At 41.6% G+C, this 20,879-nt stretch overlaps 3 protein-coding genes across 6 annotated transcripts in view; 1 reads left to right on the forward strand and 2 right to left on the reverse strand.

Annotated features, from left to right (window-relative positions):
• Window positions 1-20,879, reverse strand: part of LOC115692070 (putative clathrin assembly protein At1g33340) — a 36,303-nt gene that overhangs the window by 8,144 nt on the left and 7,280 nt on the right. The window lies entirely within an intron of this gene.
• Window positions 171-8,685, reverse strand: LOC115692048 (sucrose-phosphate synthase 4). 4 transcript variants are annotated; one of them, XM_030618802.2, is made up of 15 exons: window positions 8,501-8,685; window positions 8,049-8,402; window positions 6,189-6,278; window positions 5,241-5,467; window positions 4,848-4,911; window positions 4,489-4,688; window positions 3,908-4,385; window positions 3,575-3,706; window positions 3,252-3,383; window positions 2,983-3,159; window positions 2,575-2,628; window positions 2,344-2,406; window positions 1,031-1,873; window positions 828-955; window positions 171-645 (listed from the first exon to the last, which is right to left on the reverse strand). In XM_030618802.2, exons 2-15 carry the CDS (start codon window positions 8,280-8,282, stop codon window positions 369-371), a joined length of 3,099 nt encoding a protein of 1,032 aa, XP_030474662.2. In that variant the 5' UTR covers window positions 8,283-8,402; window positions 8,501-8,685; the 3' UTR covers window positions 171-368. The 4 variants fall into 4 exon arrangements, with proteins under 4 accessions (XP_030474662.2, XP_056159889.1, XP_056159880.1 ...); XM_056303914.1 differs by having other exon boundaries at window positions 2,575-2,624; window positions 2,979-3,159; XM_056303905.1 differs by having other exon boundaries at window positions 8,049-8,417.
• LOC115692049 (trans-cinnamate:CoA ligase, peroxisomal-like) lies at window positions 16,597-18,906 on the forward strand. The gene is given in 3 exon segments (XM_030618803.2): window positions 16,597-16,831; window positions 17,284-17,899; window positions 17,902-18,906. Coding segments are annotated over 3 exon segments (1,683 nt in total). The 5' UTR covers window positions 16,597-16,633; the 3' UTR covers window positions 18,771-18,906.

Genomic DNA, 20,879 nt, shown 5'->3' on the forward strand with positions numbered 1-20,879 from the left:
GCTTCGAAAGCGTGATAATATGAGTACTTGAAAAAACATCAACAACGATCTCCAATGCAGACAATAATATATCATTTTATATGCGGTACATTGCAGTCATAGATGATACAGCATGACATACTGTCACCCTCTTCGAGCACACTGCAGAGAAAACTAAATACTGCATGATATACAGAAGAGAGAATTTTACTGAAGTATTTGACAGTACATGCTGTGGGAATTTTACACAAGTATTTGACCAGACGTGTTGTTTGTCAGGTCACATAGCTACATATCTTTGCTTTTCGTTTTCCGTTGTGACTGGTATGTAATATTCACTGAGCTATTTCAAAGTTTCAGAGGATGACAGAACCTCAATGGCACTTGGATTACTTCATCCGCAAGCTTTCCAGAGCCCTCGAGATGTCCTTCTCTTCAGAACCATCCTCTACAACCCTGATCCTGGGGCTATTGAGAGCGACGACATCGACCCTCTTGAAGTTCTCTTCGCTGCGTAGCAGTTTCTCGCTGCCGCATTCCACGGTGCCATTCAGTACGATAGTGTTGTGGAGGCCGCCTAACAGCTGCTCGTAGTCTGTGTCTCCTTTATCACCCACAAATACGACCGAGTCCGCAAAATCGATTCCCCACCTGATTGAAAGGTACCTGCTTGGCCAAATCAAGAAGACATGACAAAGAAAAAGCCATAAGTTTTATCATTCAAATCTCCAAACTCACATTCCAATTGAACTTGGCAAGAGTAAAAAAAAAAAATTGTTGTTGTGCATGTATAATGCAGGCTATGTGTACTAGGTGTAGTAGTTGTTTGATTAGCATCTTCGACCAACCTTAGTGCTTGTATTCTTGATGCAAACAGAGGCATCACGCTCAACCTTGATCCTGAACATGAATAGACGATGTTGCAACGAAAACCTCGCATTCTGAGCCCTTGCCTAAGGTCATCAATCCTTCGAACCTAATATTGACAGTATAACATCAAGAGAATGTCAGTCCCAAGCGTCTTGATTTTCTTAAGACCTAAACATCTTACCTTTCCTCCTGGTTTAATGCTGTAAGCGATGCATCTCGAGTTGCATCCGGCTTTAAGATCTACAATGTCGTCCTCGGCACTGTCCTCCGCCTTGGCAAACCTCAAGACCATCGAGCGAACATTGTCACCGGGCCACCTGTACTCCAAATGGCCCTCGTAGTCCACATCGGCTATCAAATCTCTCCCTGGATAGTATATTGAGCTTCCACTGTTGCATGATATTGCCTCGAATTCTTCTATGTTTATGTCACTGCCTTTAAGCGCATTCGATGTCTCTTGTAAGGTTGCACCAGTGAGAAGCACGAAACCCACCCTGTTCAAACCTGAGTCCCCTCGTGCAACCTTCATAATATTCTTGATTGTCACTGTAAAGATATTGGTGAACAAGCCGCCGCTGTCGTAAGGGTCTAGGGCTATCACAAATATTTTCTGTCTTCTACTTGGTAGACTGATGGAAGGAGAATTGCCATTTGGGTGAACTTTTCTTGTAAGAGCTTCAATGAGTTCCTTCTGTCGGGTTGCAAGATCAAGCTCTCCGTTTGCCTTGAGTTCGCCATCTATGGAAAACTTCAAAGATAGGTCCTCGACGTCTCTGAGTGACTCGCTCAATGGTTCTTCTGGGATTGGCATAATTTGGAAACGGGAAGTGGGATGGCGATTCCGGCAGTGATCAACTTGGGAGAGATAGTTATGGCAATGCTCCGTCCATGAGAAGCAATGTATATTCTTTAAGCCATTTTTCCGGCATTCTGCCCATAGGCTTTTGTCGGCCACGAGCTTCAGAAGAGCATCTGCTATGGCTTTCTGATCATGAGGGTCAATGAGGAGGCCGTTGTTCAGTGCCTGCAGACTTGTTCATTAGCTAATGAGGTGGTAATTGCTCATCAAGAATAAAATTTTAAACCCCTCCAAAAAATCTGATACTAGTGAAAATGTTTAGTACATAAGAAAATAACCGCATATGGCTATTTAAAATGTAGAGAGAATTAGTTGCAGCTGAACTCAAGCTGGAGTGCTCAACAGGATGATGTGGTTTGCATGCACAATATCCCTTTAGACAAATGTGCTACGACAACTTCTGGTGTGATCTAGAACAAAGTGGCTGTCAATGTGCTTCAGGTTGAGTATATCAGAAAGCTTAATTATTATTCTTTTTGATGATATCTAATACTTGACAGATTTGATTGAAAATTTACCTTCAGGGAACCAAGCAAAATTGCTGCTGAACTATTGTCAGGTGCAAAATAATTATCGAGAGCAATAAGCTTAATCCCAAAGCAGTACAAAATGATACATAGGGTTGTTCTTTCTACCTTCAAGATGTCTACAGGCCCTCCATTCCTGGTGGCTACGATAGGTAACCCATATGCAGCTGCCTGCAGTGTATAACAAGAACGGAAAAATGACTCGATTGATGTTTTCAGGCTGAAAGCATTACTTTATGCTGCGACAATGGATTTATTTTTCAGCTCACAGAGGGCAAAAAGTTGCTTGCTATTTATACCATGGAATATTCACAAACGGAAACTGATCGATGCATTTACCTCAATTAGTGTGAGACCAAATGGCTCCACGAGTGCCGGATTGATGAAAACTCCCTTGACCAAAACAATAAACAGATAACTTTAACTCAGTATTTTGCCGCCAATGAACATAATTTATTTGACTTTAAAGATGATAAAAGGAGAAAAAGAAAACATATGATGGAAGTATATGGCTGTGCCATTGCCATCAGTGTACACATGAGCTCATACTGTCCTGATTACTTGGTTTATCTTCTTTATTGTGCCATATGTTCCATTAACTAAGGTGTCATAAATTCAACCTTGATAATAACTTTAACAAGGTAAATATAGGTCGAGAGAGACGAATGAGATTCTTTCTAATTATGCACGACTGGATTTATTTGGATGACGACATCCTAGTGTCGGCTTAGTGAAAGAGTAACGTGCCTTTGTTTTAGCAGCCAGCCTATAAATTTTAGGAACATCACTTTGCTTGTGGTGCTTCGGGTACGCCACCTGACCATACAAATCATACTTGTCGATAAGCTTGAGTACAGTCGTGAGCACGACGGAGCTTCCTTCCGGCATCTCCTCAATGTCATCTCTGTTACCGAGAATTAATGTCTGCAATAAGAAATCAGATATAGCAGCAACTACTTTAGTTTAATGGCAAAGAGCAGTGGGTTTGTATGCAGCGAATCAGATGCAAGTTTTACCAGGTTGGCTAATTCTCGAAGGTGTTGGCACTCCCCGAAAGCCTTCAGCAAGGTCGTGACATTTTTCTTGGGGTCGGGTCGGGACAATGCCAGTATCATTGGCTTATGAGGATTCGTGAAAAATCTCGTCACCTGTTTGGCAAAAGTGAGTTAAACGAATACAAATGAAATAATTTAAAGGAGACAGATTTGTCATGCTCTTTATTTGTGAAAGAATTAGTTTAAGTCCTCTTTCCTTCATGTATGAAACTTGAAAGCACATCCATCATCTGGTGCTTGAGTAATATGGCACTAGGAAATAAAAGAGGATTCATAAGGACTACCTCGGACCATATGCGTGGTAAATGTCTCTTGTTAGGAGTTTTGTCTGAACCCATCAAGGATTTGAGGTCGCTCTCGCTTTCAGTTGAATCTTCTACTTTTACATTGCTGAAGTCCATTCCCGGAGGTATGACCTATACCGACATGATGATCAGTGTTTTACATTTAAGAGACTTGCAGATCGAAAAACTTGTCACAGCTTGTGGCACCCTAGGGGCAATTTCCATGTATCCAAGAAAGATATCACGTTGCCAAAGAAATTAAGAAGAAAAACAGCATCAGATCTTTCGAAGGTTAGATAGCCGTGACCAAGAAACGGAATGTTGAATTCTTACCACCATCCTCGGCATGTACCGTCCGTAGCAACTCACCCCACGCCGTCGCCTAACCCGAAGCTTCCTCTCCAACTTGAGATCAAATCCATCATACAAGCCCCATTGCTCTTCGATCTCTTGCCTCGTGCTCGTTACCACCATCTCGGCGGCATCCAAACCCAGCTCCTCCGCCTCGATCCTTCTCATAATTTTGTAGGTCGTGTTTATGTCCTCCCTAGAAAGCCTTCCTTGTTTGAGCAATTGCTCAAACTTGTTCCTACCAAGCGAGTGCCCCGTCATGACCATCGGCACGTTGAGGACACCAGACAGGAGTGCTGCCGCCTCCCCTGCATCGGCATAATGGCCATGTATCACGTAAGGCCAAACCGGCTTACCATCAATCTGTTCCCCAAGAGCTCTCGCCATGTTGACGATGTGGTTCAGTGCTCCATCGACAAATTCGGGTATATGAGGCCAAAGTGACTCCTTTGGAAGGTACCTGAATATGTTTCAATCAATGTTATAAACCTTCCATGGCTATAAACGTATGCTTATATGCCTAGATATGGCACAATAAACTGGATGATGGATAATGTGATTACTCGTTACAAGGCCCACAAGGGATGCGAATAATGTAGGCACCGCAGCCGCCACCGGCATCAGTGGGACAGGACAGCATTTCGATGGGCTCAGCATAGCTCGAGTCCACCTCATGCGACGTGATTTGCCGGGTCAACAGATCAACACGGTACACTCCTTTAGTGCTCGCCAGAGCTCGAGCAAGTTCAACGACATACTTCACCTGAAAATTGCACCGAAACTAGTTACCAAGGATCGCCTAGGACATGTTATACGTTAAAACGTCCATAGCACTCCAACTTGATTAGTCTCAATCCATTGTCCATAGTTGGAGCAGAAGCATTTAAGCTGATCCGCACATGGATTTCTTATACATCTCTACCTGACCGCCAGTGTCGGAGTCCCGTCCGAGTTCCATATTTTCTCCGCGCACCAACCCGTGCATACTACATACAAAATAAGCATTATATGTTTCAAAAGCCAACATACATGATCAAGGTTATCAGATAATCTCTTTCGCTTCACATTATTATAACTGCTTTTCTTAGCACTTCCAGAAATTTGTCTCGATTTTATAAGTTTGAACCCACAAATCATACATGTATTTGCACATCAAGCATGCATGAGAAAGTGCACTTGCTGAACTTGGCTTTAAGGAAAGCACTAGCCTTACGTATCAAGAATGATACTCCTGTTGGTCCAATGGCTAAAGGAATGATTCCCTAAGTCGTCATTCATATGGCAAAGAATCAATCTTAGTAAAAATAGTGAGTACCTTATCAAGACAATGTAGAGTCGCCGCGGCTTTACATCGTCCGACCATGCTTGCAAATCAGAGTTGATTCTGGCAATCTTGTCTTTGGTGGGCTCGGGACTGTTGTTGCCATCGCCTTTCTCCTTCTCGCCTTCTGAAAGCTCAGAGAGATCGTCCGCCGCGTCGTTACGGCCTTGCTCGCGCTCGAGGCGCCGTTTCTCTAGCCTCTGTGCGTCATCCCATGCTATCTGCAAGCACGAGGTTTAATTCTCTCCTCAGTTTTTGCAAACTATACAATGGCCATTGATAACTGATCATTTCTTTAACATTTACTCTTCGTTGAATTTACCAACGGACATGTAATGGAAGGACGAATAAAAACTAAAATTGAAATCCCTATTGTAGAATCCGATGAAAATAATTTTTTTTGTCATAACTACTCTATTTTATGGGAAAAATTACCAACTCAGTTCTAAGCCTATTTTAGCGATGCCCATTTGGTTCTAAATTTTCCATCTTGCCAATGTAGTTATAAATCTTTGCGCAAAATTTCAATATAATCATTCTGATCAATTGTCACTAGAAATTACTGACGCAGTAGTCCACGTAATTGGTCACATTAAATCGTCGGTCGTGTCACGTAGGACAGCCGACCATAACTGGACGTCATGTTAGCAACGTCAGGTTAGCCGAAAGGATTACATTGAAGTTTCATGAAAAAGATTTAGAACTATGTTGTTTCCGGTTCTCTTTTACCTATTTTTTTTTATGAACATTTTATTATGAGGGTAGGGCGAAGAAGGGCGATGCTTCAATATTTTGTCCCTGAGACTTCTTTCGCGTGCCACTTTGCATCTCCTACTTTCGAAATAACCTATTTGCCAAGTTACCACTTTTCTGTATTAGCCATGGAAAAGCTGGTGAACTGATGCAAAATCATGTAAAGAGAAGCAAAAAAGCATGGAATACCTGCTTCTTTTTGCGGGCGAGATGCCAGATCCGCCAGCACATATTCTCGAGCCTGTTATTGCGCTCACGAGTATTCCTTGTTGCTATCACCTGCATTGCCAAGCCATTCACAACTTCACCGTCAACATCATCAACAGCAGCAGCAGCAGCAGCAGCAACAGAAAAGAAAGACTTCCTTTTCCAACTCCTCCCTCTCCTCTTTTGATTTCGGTAAAATATCCCATAAATCAAATGTACTAGATCGTCCCGGTCACGAGTGTGAGTTCCGATGCGTTCCATGCACTGCGGTCGATTCCGTTCGCCACATAAAGTTTTTGATAGAGAGGAATGCTTCGAATTCATGTGGCGTCTAGTGAAATTACACATTAGGCATGCATCGAACATCGACATATGTACAATTGAATTTGACAAACACGTCATCATTTCGGAAATAACATTAAATTCCACATGATAATTATCTTCTTTTTTCCCCGAGTCAAAAGAGTTGATCAAGCTAACCCAATAAGACCATTTTCCTCCTCCCTCACAATCAATCGCAAATGGGGTTTGGTCGCATCCGCAAACTCGTTAAGCATAGGTGCGATAGCAGGGATATTACTATGGTACTTTAATAGAATTTGTTTAGTAAATTATGTGAAGGCATATTGGACATACTTAAATAAGTGAAATAGATGCACCAAATGATTAATTAATTTTTAGCAATTAATATTTTCGGGTATTGCCCAATTTTATGTGATGGTGATTGGCCACGAAACTAAGAGCTTTTTGTCCCGAGCGCAACTGGGGGAAGCCGTTAAATACGTTATTATTCAAGTGTCACACCAAGGATTGGGCCAGAAAAGAGTAGGTGTCACGACAATTGGTGGAATATATTCCCTAAGCTTTTATTCTTTTTCTGAGTTAACGCCATGCAATTAGATTTTTTAGGAATTTATTCGCTTCTTTTTCTTCTTTTTGTTTGTTTATTTAAAGAAATATCTAGGCCAGGATACCCCATAATATACTATTGTGAGGCCAAACCTATTGGTTTTAATATGCATGTGAGAGTGTGGGGCCAAAGTTGGTGATAGTTTTGTTGTCTAGATCATTATTGTGTATGATAAAGATTTGTCAAATTTAAACATAACGGGCTTATCAATCGTATCAAATTCAACCAAAAAAAAACAGAAAATATTTCTTGCACAAAGATGTATAAACATGTACTTGACATACACATATATGTTAAAGAGGTATATGCGTAGCTGCCCACCTAAATATGCCTAAATATATATTTAAAAGAGATTTATGAGGGTTGAGCCCCATAGAGTACAATTCTTATTTCTTTTATAATAAGTGAAACCGATAATGATGCGAATTAATTGAGCTCAATGATCCGATGGAAAGGGAGTGTGCATACATTTGCATTTGAATTGCTACTCGTTAAGAAGCCACAAGATGGGAGTAATCCCTAATTAAGAATTTCTCACTTAGTATGGCAAACTTGAAATGTTACTTGCAGTGTGTCTTTCTGGAAAGATCGATTCACAAGAAGTTAAGATAGGAACAATAAAGATATAAATTTTTTACAAGATTCAATTTGAAGAGGGATGTAGTCTAATGCTGAAAAATATGGTCAATCTATTCACGATACGTCACTTTGACTTTGTTACACATTATTTGTAACACTCTAAAAGGAGTATCATACGTTATTGACGTTCAACAGTCGAGATTAGTCGCTCACTCGACTTTTCTTGTCAATTGCAATGTCATCTAACGAGAGATAGCTAATAACGTACGGTACAATGTTGTATGTCGGAGAGAGAGAGAGAGAGAGAGAGAGAGAGAGAGAGAGAGAGAGAGAGAGAGAGAGAGTATAATAACCTTGATCCATGTCTTGTGAAGATCAGACTCATCAAAGCTATTGACAACTTCTTCCACAAAGTACCTGGTGGGGCTGAACAAGCTTCCCTCCCTCTCATTGCTGCCAATCTCATTAGCAACACCACCACCACCACCACCACCACCAATCTTCCCATCGCCCCTTCTCTTCGTGTCGTAGCGTCCCGCGTCCAGTATTGCCTCCAGATAGCCATTGATCCACTCGTTCCCCGCCATTATCACTCCTCTCCTCTCCGTCTCCGTCTCCGTCTCTGCTTCTTCTTCCTCTCAAACAATTTTCCCTTCAATCTCGTGACCCAAAAGGGACACGACAAAGGCAGGGAGAAGAGAACTCTCCTGAATGATGATGAACTTTTTTTCAAGATTACTGTTAGGACAGAGATGATATTAAAGAAGAAGAAGAAGAGAGACTTCTTTTGCCCAAGAAAAGTCACCTTTTATTTTTCTCCACGAGAATAAGATTGCGTGAGAGGTATTGAGACAAAACCTAAATAGCTCCCCCCACCAAAAGTAGAAAAAAAAGAGAAAGAATGAAGAGATTTTTCCAAGGCTAAAAGATTTTCCTGCAATATCTTCGGGGACGAGGTCTCTACACACAGAGAAAGAGAGAGTTGATAAATCTGAGAAGGGCTTTGTGATCTTAACGAGTTCTCCTTTTGTTTTTATAAAGGGCTTGGATGTGAACAAGGTCCATACGTTGTGTTATTCCACCCACGCCAGTGACTATCAACTTTCAAGAATCACATGATCCTCCAGAAAAGGCATATTACTCCGGACATCCATATTCCGGGGGTTGCTTCACCAAAATGTCCTTATTCTTCCCACTGTCCCATCATCTCTCGACCGCCAGGAAAATTGTCTAAAAAGTCCTAAACCTATTGCACTTTTGTCAATTCAGTCCTAAACCTTTTCACTTTTTGCCAAATTAAGTCCATCCGGCCAATTTTGCCTGGCCGGTGCTGACGTGGCCGCCGACTGGCACCGGCCGTCTGGCCAACGCTAACGTGGCAATTTTTAAATATTCTTTTCGAATTTTTTAATCTTTTTTTTCTTTCTGACTTCTTCCCTCTTGCTGGTCCAGCGATCGGCCAGAGGCGAGGGTCGGTGAGGTTGACCTCGCCGGCCTCTGGCGAAGCTCTTGGGTTGCGACGGCGAGGTCAGCATTGCCTTGGCTGGGCAAGGCTCACCCACACCGGTGGCCGGCGGGGGCGAGCTTCGCCAGAGGACCTCGCTAGCCCTCACCTGTGGCCGGTCGCCAGTCACCGAACCGGCCAGAGGGAAGAAGTCAAAAAAAAAAAGATAAAAAAAGATAAAAAAAAATTTGAAAAAAATTTAAAAAATTGCCACGTCAGCACCGGCCGGCCAAAATTGGCCGGATGGACTCAATTGGCAAGAAGTAAAAAGGTTTAGGACTGAATTGGCAAAAGTGCAATAAGTTGAGGACTTTTTGGACAATTTTCCCCTCGACCGCCCCTAAAAGATTCCTTCATACCTAGTAAGCCCAATCTTACATTTCACTAGAAGGGTGCCAAGAAGGACGGTCGTAGTCATTTGATGTACATCAATGTTGCATGATTACCATGTGTGTGGCTTTGACATTCGCGATATTCTTGGTTCTACCAATAACTTACCAATGGAAAATGGATCGGGATTCGTTGGGTTCTCGACCCGCTTGAACCCTACTAGATTTTTGTCGGCTCTTGGGCGTTGGGGTCTGGACTCATTAGATTACCATCTAGAGAACGATATAAGGTCTGGTTTTCGGATATGGCTCGGAATTCATTTGACAAATATCCCAAAACAAGAACTCAGTCAGCCATATTACGTTAATATTTCTTCTATGAATATAGGTTAGTATTGTTTGTGTATAGCACGGTAAAGAAAACAAAGAATTGAGTAAATGAAGTGGACTATTTCATTGATATGTTGTACAGTATAAATAGAGATATCATCACTTATAATTTTGGTGAAAGTTAAAGATAAAAGATAACAATTTAATCTATATGGAAATTGAATAAAAAAATAAATCAGAAGAAATCTCCAAAAGATCAACTCGTGGATACTTTGCTTGATGTGTTAATGCTGATTTGTAGAAGATTCTGCACTATAACCATCTTGATATTTTGCTTTTTAATTTGTTACTTCAATACTCCCCTTCAAATCGGTCAATAGGCAGGACCAGAGACCGAGTTTGGTTTGTAAACTGATAAATCTATCTCGAGTCAATGGTTTGGTGAAGATATCAGCAACTTGTGAGGAAGATGGAACATAACGAGTTACAATAGAACCAAAAACAATCTTTTCTCGAACAAAATAATAATCGATCTCAATGTGCTTTGTCTGAGCATGAAAAACTAGATTACTTGTGAGATGTAATGCTTAAATGTTGTACGAGAAAAGTAATGAAGGTTGATGTTAGTTGATCCCAATGTCATTAAATGTGTATGAAATCCAAGTGAATTCAGTAGCTATGGAAGGAAGAGCCCGGTATTCGGCTTTAGTTGTGAAGCAGGCCATAGTAAGTTGTATCTTGGAACACCATAAAGTACAATTTGAGGCGAGAAAAGTACAAAAACTAGTGGTAGATCGTCGGATGAGTTTGCGCCCAATCTAGTCTACATCGGTAAAGCCAAATAAATGGAGAGAACTACAAGATAAAATGCAAAGCCTATGGTATAAATTACCGCAAACATATTGAAGAATACGTTTTACATTTGATAGTAACAGTTGGGGCATGCATACCGCAAGCGAGAGATCCAGACGAGTGAGGATAAGGTACTGAAGAGTGCCTACATTGCTTCGGAAATGGGATGGATCAAGGTAGGGCTTATCACCATGTTTAAGTGGTTGTTGCTTGGTAGCTATTGGAGTAGCAATCGGCTTACATTGCGCCATTGATGCTTGACTCAAAAGATACAAGGCATATTTTTGTTGTGAGTCCAATCAAAAAATGAAATATTTTTGTTGTGAGAGAAAGAGTCCATCAGTGGAGCGATTGACTTTAATGCCCAAGAAATAATGAAGAACGCTAAGGTCTTTCATGGAAAACACTTGACCAAGTGCTTGCTCAAGATGGCTTAGTAATTTCGGGGAATCACCAGTAAGGACCATATCATTCACGTAGAGCAATAGAATAATAGTATGACCACAATGACCATAAACAAATAGTGATGGATCAGCAATGTTGCAGAAGAATCCATACTCCAAAAGAAAATTGCTGAATTTGTCGAATTGTGCCTCGAGAGCTTGTTTGAGGCCATATGGCGCACGCTAGAGTAAGCATACATGGTTAGGGTGAAATGAATCATAGAAGCCCGGTGGTTGTTCCAAATAGATGGGAACATAGAGATAGCCGTGTAGGAAAGTGTTCATGAAATCTAATTGGCAAATTTCCCAATTCTTAATAGTAGTGATAGATAGGACAATGTGAATAGTGGCTTGTTTGACTACCAGATTGAAAGTTTATAGGAAGTCAATGCCCTCCTCTTGATAAAAGTCTTTTGCAACAAGTCGAGCTTTCAATCGGTCAAGTGAATCATCTGCATGTAGCTTTGTCTTGTATACCCATTTACATCCAACCACATTCATCGAGGGATGACGGGGAACAAGTTCCCATGTTTTGTTGATTTTAAGAACATCCAACTCCTCAAGCATAGCGGCTATCTAACTAGGGTATTTTAAGGTTGAATGGACAATGCTTAGCTCGGGATGGATAGATGATATTGCTATATTGGCATACCTGGGATTTGGCTTTGAGATCCTGGTCTTTGAATGTGTAACCATGGAATGAACTGAGGATGTGGAAGCTTCATATTGAGACTGAACTAAAGCTTCACTCTTCGTTGGTTGTGGCACATGATTAGACAGAGTAGCAGATGAAACATTTGAATCTGGTTCTATCTCGGCAAACAGTTGTACATGTTTGCTTGCGTAGTCAAGATTTGTTGGTGAAAAACCATTTTGACCAACTTTTGGACTAGGTCGGGGCATAGTCCAATGATCATTAGAAGCTTTTATTTGTGATGGACTTAAAGTTGAATTCCATTACAATGGCTCCCTCTCAGTTGTAGCAATAACTTGAGATGAAGAGGCAAAAGGAAAATAGTGCTCATAAAAAAACAACATGTTGAGATATATAAACATGACCAGTAGATTGATGAAGACAACGATATCCTTTATGCTTTTCACTATATCCCAAAAATACGCACGGCAAAGAGTGTTTGTCAAATTTGTTCATCGTGTAGTTGCGTAAATATCGATAACAACGAGAGCCAAACATTCGGAGTAATGATTAATCATGGTCATTCTCGAATAAGACTAAGTATGGATTGTAGTTGCCCAGAGCAGTGGAAGGAAGCCGATTTATCAAATAATTTGTTGTTGTAAACGCTTCCACCCAATAATTGAGTGGCATAGAAGCCTCAAATAATGTAGCAAGCCTGAGTTCAACAATGTGTTGATGTTTCCTCTCAGCAACACCGTTTTGTTCCGGTGTACCTGGATAAGAGAGTTGTTGTTGTATGCCGCATTCATGAAGATGCTTGAGAAAATTATTGCTCGTGAATTCACCTCCTCCACCAGATTGAAACACTTTAATTTTCCTATCAAGCCGATTTTCAACTAATTTTTGATAAGATAGGAAAATCATAAAGAAATTTGACTTCACTTCAATGGATAACCAACAGTATTGGGAGAAATCATCTATAAATACCACATGATATTGAACTGTTTGCATAGAAGGAATTGGGCTCGATCCCCAAATATCACAATTTATTTTCTCCGGTGGATGGGAGCATCGAGAATCGGATAAAGAAAATGGCTATCTTGAATTTTTACTAGTCTGGCAACTTGTACATAAAGTATGAGTGGATTTATTTACTGGAATTAAATCATCATATTGCAAAGCTGTAAAATATGACTATTGGATGGCATAATCGGCGATGCCATGTAAGTTCATCCGCAACCTTGTTTCTCTATGAAAAGAATGCCATAAAATGCGGGTCCTTATTGGTATATAATCCTTGATGATTATTTCCTGTTAATAATACCTAGTGTGTTCGGGAGTCCTTGATAGAAAATCCAGAGGCATCAAACTTAGAATAGCAAGGATATTTCTTGTCAATTGAGAGATTAATAATAGATTTTTCTTAATTTGTGGAATGACTAGAACAATATTAAGTGAAAACTGACCAGTCTCATTGCCAAATTGACTAGTCCCAACATGAGTAATTGGTAGTGCTGCACCTTTCCCAACTATCACATTATCATGGCCATGGTACAGAACTATGTTTATAAGATTACCTAGATTATCCGTCATATGAGTATTAGCACAAGTGTCCATATGTCAGTCTTCATCTCGTGAGTTTGAGATATGAAGAGCAGCCAGGCCATGGGGGTATATTAACGCTTTGATAACTATTGTCGAAACGATACTAGCAATTCAATGCATCCCTCTTCTTACATATCTGACATATGAGATATACCACTCCTAAGTTTGAATTTGACAGTAGACCAACGGTTTTGGTTTGCTGAGTGGTATAATAGTTTCCTGAAAAGTGCCAACCATTATGGTTTGTTTGAGAAAAGCCACGACCCCTAGAATTAAACGTGAGTACTCTACTCCTTCATCTAGGGTTGTTTTTGTAGCCACCGTTACGTCGCCACGAGATAAACGCCATTGAACTGTTCGGGAGCACAGTTGAAGTGCCTTTGTTTCATAACTCATAACTTTGAAGTTGTGCAACCACTTCCGCATGAGATAGAAGAGGAGGCCTTAACATAGTCGTTTTAAACGACTCATAGCTATCATCAGATCTTTCAAGTAATCTGAAAAATTCATTAGCATTCGATTCAGGTTTATCAATGGAATGCAATTAATTGCAAATAAATTTAAAGTTGCGAACTTATTTTCTCTCCTGATGTGTTGAAGTTGTCCAAGGAGGTCAAGTACATGAGTCACCCAGCTTTCCTTGAAATGATCGTTGGGAACTTTCCATACTTCTGCTGCTATTTGAAGTCTAATGGCATGTCCGAGAATCTCTTCTGAGAGTGTGCCCATGATTCAAAACTTTACGAGGCGATCACTACACACCCATGACGTATATTCAAGATTATTAACTTCGGTTGCATTTTCTTATGTCCGTGTCTGCAGTGGTGCAACTATCTCTCTGATAAGGAAACTAAGTAGGTCTTGACTTGCAATCAATGATAATACCCGTGTTTCCCAAAGTAAAAAGTTGTTTTTGTTGAGCTTCAATGGAACAAAATTTGCCACAATGATGTTTGAAGGAAATGGAAATCTCGGGTTCAAAGGAGGCAACATGATTGTATCGATTTTGTTTTTTAACAAGAAAAGATTAGTGTGCCCTTGCATGGCTTTGATACCATAAAGAAAATAAAGAATTGAGTCGATGAAGTGTACTGTTTTCATTGATATGTTGTATAGTAAAAATAAAAATATCATCACCTATAATTATAGTGAAAGTTAAAGAGAAAAATATAAGAATTTGATCTACATGGAAATTGAATAAAAACACAAATCATAAAAAATCTCCAAATGATCAACTTACGGAAAATGTGTTATCTTCACGTTGATTTATAGAAGATTTTGCACTATAACCATACAGATATTTATGGAACCAAACGGTGAAAGTACAAGTCGGCCTTTTTCCTGGGCGTGCGGTTGGCAATCTATCACTTGCCTTCGTGTTTTATGGAGATTCGGGTTTTCATTCGTGCACCGAGTTTCAGATCATCGTTTCTGCAACTCGATAATTAGGCGGGTTTGAGGCTTGGGATTGAATTCAAAACCCGAGCCGAGTTGCTTGGGATGAGTATAAGATCGATAGTGTCTCCTGTTGGGAAAGGGCCGAGAAGGGGTGTGCTCTGAATTTGGTCAAAGTCGCTGTTTATGATCTTCTGACTTGGGCCTGCACAGTCCCTTGCTCCGCCTAGCGGGGCTTTCATCCTCCAATTGCTGTTGATCTGGCCTATGCGTACCAACAGGCGACAGGTGCTAATGTTGAAAATCGTATCTTTCTTGAGGATGCTATTGTGAATTGGTGATGCTGAAGACAAACACCGAGCCAAGAAAATGACATATCTCCTCGAGCTCTGCCATAAGAACTTGAAACCCGTGTCGTCGCAAAGGTAAGGTAAGGCTGTGGTTCTTGCTCGATACCTGTTCAAACCTACCGTCCACATTAAGTACAAGAATGTCGGGTATAGCGATCATCTCGACGAGACTCAGAAGCTATCGAAAATGAAGATGGACAGAGTTAAGACAATCGCATTATTGTAAAAGAGAACACGGAAGCCGATCAGAACTTTGCAATTGAATCGAGAGCGAGAGAAAAATGACAGGGAAATAAAACAAGCAATAGTGCTGGATACAAGAGATTTACATTGGTTGGTCCAAGTGTCGGAACCTATATCTATAGGGAAAAGCCGACCGCCAGTAATCCACTCATGATTCGGAGAATTACACCATTAGTCTTCAAGAGGGAGTTTTCTTTTCTTTCTTCACAAAAAGGAAATAATGACGAACTTGGATTACTTCCTTTAATAAATGCCACAGTGCCGAAAATCGTCCGACAATCTACATCCTCCAATCCTGATTGTTTGAAACTAAGAATAGTGAGAAAGGACTGAACAGAAGAACAGAGGAAGGAACGTGTAAATAATCTTTCTGTGTTTTGTTTTTTTTCTGTCGTGCCTTTGTACAATTACAGAGGCTCTATTTATAGACTTTCACAAGAAGACCAATGTCTACACTTAAGGGGGTTTGAAAGGAAACGTAATTCACTGATTGGGAATTGATGTAGTGATTTGTTGATGCTTGATTTGTGGGGATTTGATTCGATCAATTTGTTTCTTTCTTTGGTGAAGACTATGTTGTGGGTTTCCTTCTTTGCTTGATTCTTCCAATCTTCCTTCTTTGGTGTTACCATTGTCGGTGGAACCAGAATGTTGTGATTGCTTGATTGTTGCAGATTTCTTAAATTTCGGTGATTGATTGATTCCCTTAACACCGATGGGACCGCTTTTGTTGAATTCGGTACATAATTTAATGCACACCTCCCCTCCATCTCATCCATCGGAGCTTCCCTACTTCGTCTTCGATCTTCTTTCCACCTCCTGGATCGGGATATTACTCTACCCAGGTGATCTCGTGTACCCCGTTCAAGATGAGAAATTGGCTTGATGGCTGGCCTCCTATGATTCCTCCAACACAATGAACGAGAGCAGCGTCAAACTATTCGTCGGGCGTCGTCGGCAAATGGCATTTTATTTTTTGTAATCTAGGGCGTTATTAAAGAAGTCGAACAAGAACTCCGTGGCATTTATTAATGATATAGTTTGGAGATATGTTTGAATCACGCTGTCGTGGTGAAAACTATCAACAGCATCGTTTATTCCTTCAGCAAATGAGATTCATGCGAGGAAAACAAGGTTCTTTTTCCTATATAAACCCAAAGACTGTATTCATTCAGCCACTGTAGCGCACAAAACAGCTCTGTCTCTCTCTCTCTCTCTCTCTCTCTCGCCACCTTCCAAAACAAACAACAATGGACGACCTCCCGAAATGCGAAACGAATTATGTCCCGCTCACACCTCTCACATTCTTGAAGAGAGCCGCTTCCGTGTACGCCGACCGGACTTCTGTTGTTCACGAATCCAGCCGCTTCACATGGCGCCAAACCCACGAGCGCTGCCTACGCCTCGCCTCGTCGCTCCGTTCTCTCAATGTTGTCAAGAACGATGTGGTACGTTTTATGCTCCCAGTTTCTCTTTGGTTTCATCTAACTTTGCTCTGAGTTCATTCGGGTTCAATGAAATCATATTCTTGATAGGCGGGAAAATGTCTGAAGTGGACAGATTCATTTTGGGACTCAATTTTGTCTTTCAGCTATAGACTTGCTTTGCTTTGGCTGTACATGATTATAGAGAACCTTATCCAGATAAAGTTATCATATGAAATGCATATATATAACAATCTATCAGGCGGATGAAAATTTTGTTACAGGTAGTCTTTATGGTAATATCAAACACATGATCATTCTGTTAATAATAAACTAAATATATGCATGTAAGCGATTCTTCTTAATCATCAAAAGCTTACTTGTAGTAATGTTATCGTTTTCTTCCACTATTCGTCTAAATATTGGTACAAATCAAAATTATATTCATTAGCGTTTATACCTCTTTGTGCTCGCAGGTATCTATCCTAGCTCCAAACATTCCGGCCATGTATGAGATGCACTTTGCCGTGCCGATGGCTGGCGCGGTTCTCAACACCATAAATACCCGTCTAAACGCCAACAACATCGCTACCATCCTCCGCCACTCTGGAGCCAAGGTCTTCTTCATCGATTGCAAGCACATGCCGGTGGCTCGCGAGGCGCTCACAATGCTCTCAGCCACCGGTTACTACTTACCCTCAGTCATCGACATTGACGACATTAACTCGCCGACCGGTGTTCGAATTGGCGATTTGGAATATGAGGATCTCATTCGGAAGGGTGACCTGGCCTATGTCCCCGAGGAGCTTCGAGATGAGTGGGACCCCATCGCGCTCAATTACACTTCTGGGACGACATCGGAGCCGAAAGGAGTGGTGTACAGCCACCGAGGAGCCTACCTCAGCGCCCTCGGCTTGATCCTCGGGTGGGAAATGCGAAGCGAGCCGGTGTATCTGTGGACCCTGCCGATGTACCACTGTAACGGATGGACCCTCACGTGGGGCATCGCCGCCCGTGGCGGGACCAATGTGTGCCTACGCAATGTTACTGCGCTTGACATTTACCGGAACATCGTTGCTCACAGGGTCACCCACAGTGCTGCGCTCCAATCATCTTCAACATCCTCCTTGAGGCCAAACCCCACGAACGCCGGGAAATTGTTGCCCCCATAGAGATTCTCACAGGCGGTGCTCCGCCGCCACCGGCCCTAATCCTAAAGATGGAGTCTCTCGGCTTCCACACCACGCATGCATACGGGCTAACCGAAGCCACCGGGCCAGCCCTGGTCTGCGAGTGGCAGGCCAACTGGAACCACCTGCCGCCATTGAAGCAGGCAGAGCTCAAGGTGCGCCAGGGAATCAGCGTATTATCACTCGCTGAAGTCGACGTCAAGGACTTGGACACAATGAGGACTGTTCCTCATGACGGCAAATCCATGGGAGAGATTGTTTTGCGTGGGAGCAGCATCATGAAAGGCTATTACAAGGACCCGGAAGCAACAGCAAAGGCTTTCCAAAATGGGTGGTTCCTCACCGGAGACGTTGGAGTCGTCCACCACGACGGTTACTTGGAGGTAAAGGACCGGTCGAAGGACGTGATTATTTCCGGTGGGGAAAACATCAGCAGTGTCGAGCTAGAGAACGTGCTCTATCGGCACCCTAGGGTCTTGGAGGCGGCGGTGGTGGCAATGCCACATCCGCGGTGGGGGGAGAGTCCATGCGCGTTCATCAGCATTAAGAAGAACTCCAAAGGTGAAACTCACGACGTGAAAGAAGCGGAGATCCTATCTTTTTGCAGGAAGAATCTTCCAAGTTTCATGGTTCCAAAGAAGGTGGAGTTCATGCCGGAGTTGCCCAAGACTTCCACAGGCAAAATCCAGAAGTTTCAGTTGAGGGCCTTGGCGAAGACAATCGTCGTCTCGGAGGATGTTCCCACCACCTCACGTGCATTGTCTCGTCTTTGAAATCAGATAGAAGTTGTCATGATGCGTTTTTCTTTTCTTTTTCCCGCCAATAATTGCTTTATGTTTTGAGCTTCGGATTCATTGTTAGTCTTTTCCAAACAATAATGCTAGAGAGACGAAGAGTGGTTTATTGCAATAGACCTCTCGCAGGATTATGTAAAATCGCCAGAAAGGCTAAGAAACTTCGACTCAAAAAACGATACAGCAGATGGCTCACTTTTTAAATACTTATCTAAGTTTGCCGCATCGTTATGTAAATCAGTTTTATGAACTTTTATCCCTGACACTACTCTTATTTTAAAAACTCAGGTTCATGTTAAGCTGGAGTACTCGAGGACTCATCTCTATTTGATGAATTCTGGAGACCTAGGAAGAACCCTCTTGATCAAAGCCTGTTGAACTTTCCTAATTATTGCACAATGTCCGGCGCAAACCATTCAAAGCTAGCCACCGCCAGACAGCGGTGCATAGTACGCAATACTCGCGAAGCCATTTAATCTGATCATTGTGGTCCAGAGCGAAATTAAACGCCGAAAGGATGTCGAGAATAATTAGGTTAGGGGACAGAGCCAGTTCATCCGTGTATTCTCGTACTGCGTGGGCCATGTTTTCTTTTGTCTTATATATATGTTGTACTGTCAAGTATGTTTGGCTTGATCATACCGGGAAACTGATCGTGACATGTAAACTTATCTGTTCATATCTTTTCTTGTTTTTGAATGGATTCGGTCTGTCCGGGTTCTGAAGCTCTTCTCCATGGCATCAGATACCTTCTAGTTCTAGCCCAAAGGAACGACGCCAAGTCAGGAAGATAATCGGAATTGTTGAATGGGACGATGTGGCCCCAAATATTAGAAAACATGAGACAGTTAGAACTGAGACCAGGAAAAGATACTGTATCTGCTCTATAGACAAGGGCCGCCAGGGGGAAGAGAGTGAGAGATGGGTGTGCTGCTAATGAGAAGTTAGGTTGCAGAAGACAAGTTATTGTTTAGTTTATTGATCATAGACCATGCAATATTTTTTGCATGATGGAAAGTCGTCGCACCGAATAGCATGGAAATCTTGTGTGCCATAGATTCATTAAATTGAATTAGTTAGGTGAGGTCAATCAGATTTACTTTTCTAGAAGAAAACGGAGAAAACAACGAAAAAAACATAAATGGAAGATTGTGTTATATCTTTGTAAAGGCAGATTTTATCTTTTGGAAGCTGTTAAATTATGTCTTGAGTTTGAGCTATCGAACAAAACCAGATCTCAAATTAATTACGTGGAGCACCTAGCTGATCTTGTGAGATTTTAGTTGCACATGGGTTTCGTTGCTTTTTCATATAGTGTTCACTCCTTGCGCATGGCGTTTCATTTCTGACCGGCTGCCGCAGGAGAGATCTATTCTTCAACTGCAAATCACTCGAGAAATATGTTGTTTTGAGTCGAAGACAAATGAGATGGTGTCTCTGTGACTTTCTTGAGCTGTGCGAAGGAGACTTTCCATGCCACAAATATTAAGTGAAGGTGATCCACGCGCAGCAGCAACATTTCTTTAAGGCATGATGGTGATTCATTTGACGTGGGAGAAGACATGAAAGGCACGGTCAAGAAAGATCAACAAAAACAAAATAAAGAGAGTACATTTTTATATTTTGTTAGTTCGGTCGTACGAGAGAGAGTTCCAAACGCTCATATTGAGCGTTTGTGTGAGGCTAAATATTGTGGGTTTGGGTGAAATCTAGAGTTGGAAAACACTCGAGGGCGTGAATCAATTGAAACTCCGTAATTCTCCGATCATTCATTAAATTATTTGCTGGCTCTCCCATTGACGTAGGTGCCAACATTCGAACCGAATCACATAAATCTCCCGTGCCCTTTATTGCTCATCACTTTATTTTCTCTGATAATTTCGTGTCCCGGTATAATTTCGACAACACAAACAATCAACCTCACGATAAATCGACAACACATAGCTATCAATTCGGTAACTTGGTCGAATTATAAAAATTTAACTTTCTAGTTTAAATTCACCATTTCCACTTTGTTTTATCCTATCGAATCCTATGGAAGTTGATTAATCCCTACCTCGGCATGGAAAGACTTATCAACTCAAATTA

The sequence above is a fragment of the Syzygium oleosum genome, unplaced genomic scaffold (assembly GCF_021117445.2).
Source record: "Syzygium oleosum isolate NSW1041296 unplaced genomic scaffold, Sole_v2.1 Sole_v2.02, whole genome shotgun sequence".
Lineage (NCBI taxonomy): Eukaryota > Viridiplantae > Streptophyta > Magnoliopsida > Myrtales > Myrtaceae > Syzygium > Syzygium oleosum.

Coding starts and splice junctions, on each gene's coding strand:
- LOC115692048 (XM_030618802.2), bottom strand. CDS start 8,282: ATGGCGGGGAACGAGTGGATCAATGGCTATCTGGAGGCAATACTGGAC. Junction 3,160..3,251: donor TTCGAGAATTAGCCAACCTG/GTAAAACTTGCA, acceptor TTCTTATTGCAG/ACATTAATTCTCGGTAACAG. Junction 646..827: donor TCAAGAATACAAGCACTAAG/GTTGGTCGAAGA, acceptor TTGGCCAAGCAG/GTACCTTTCAATCAGGTGGG.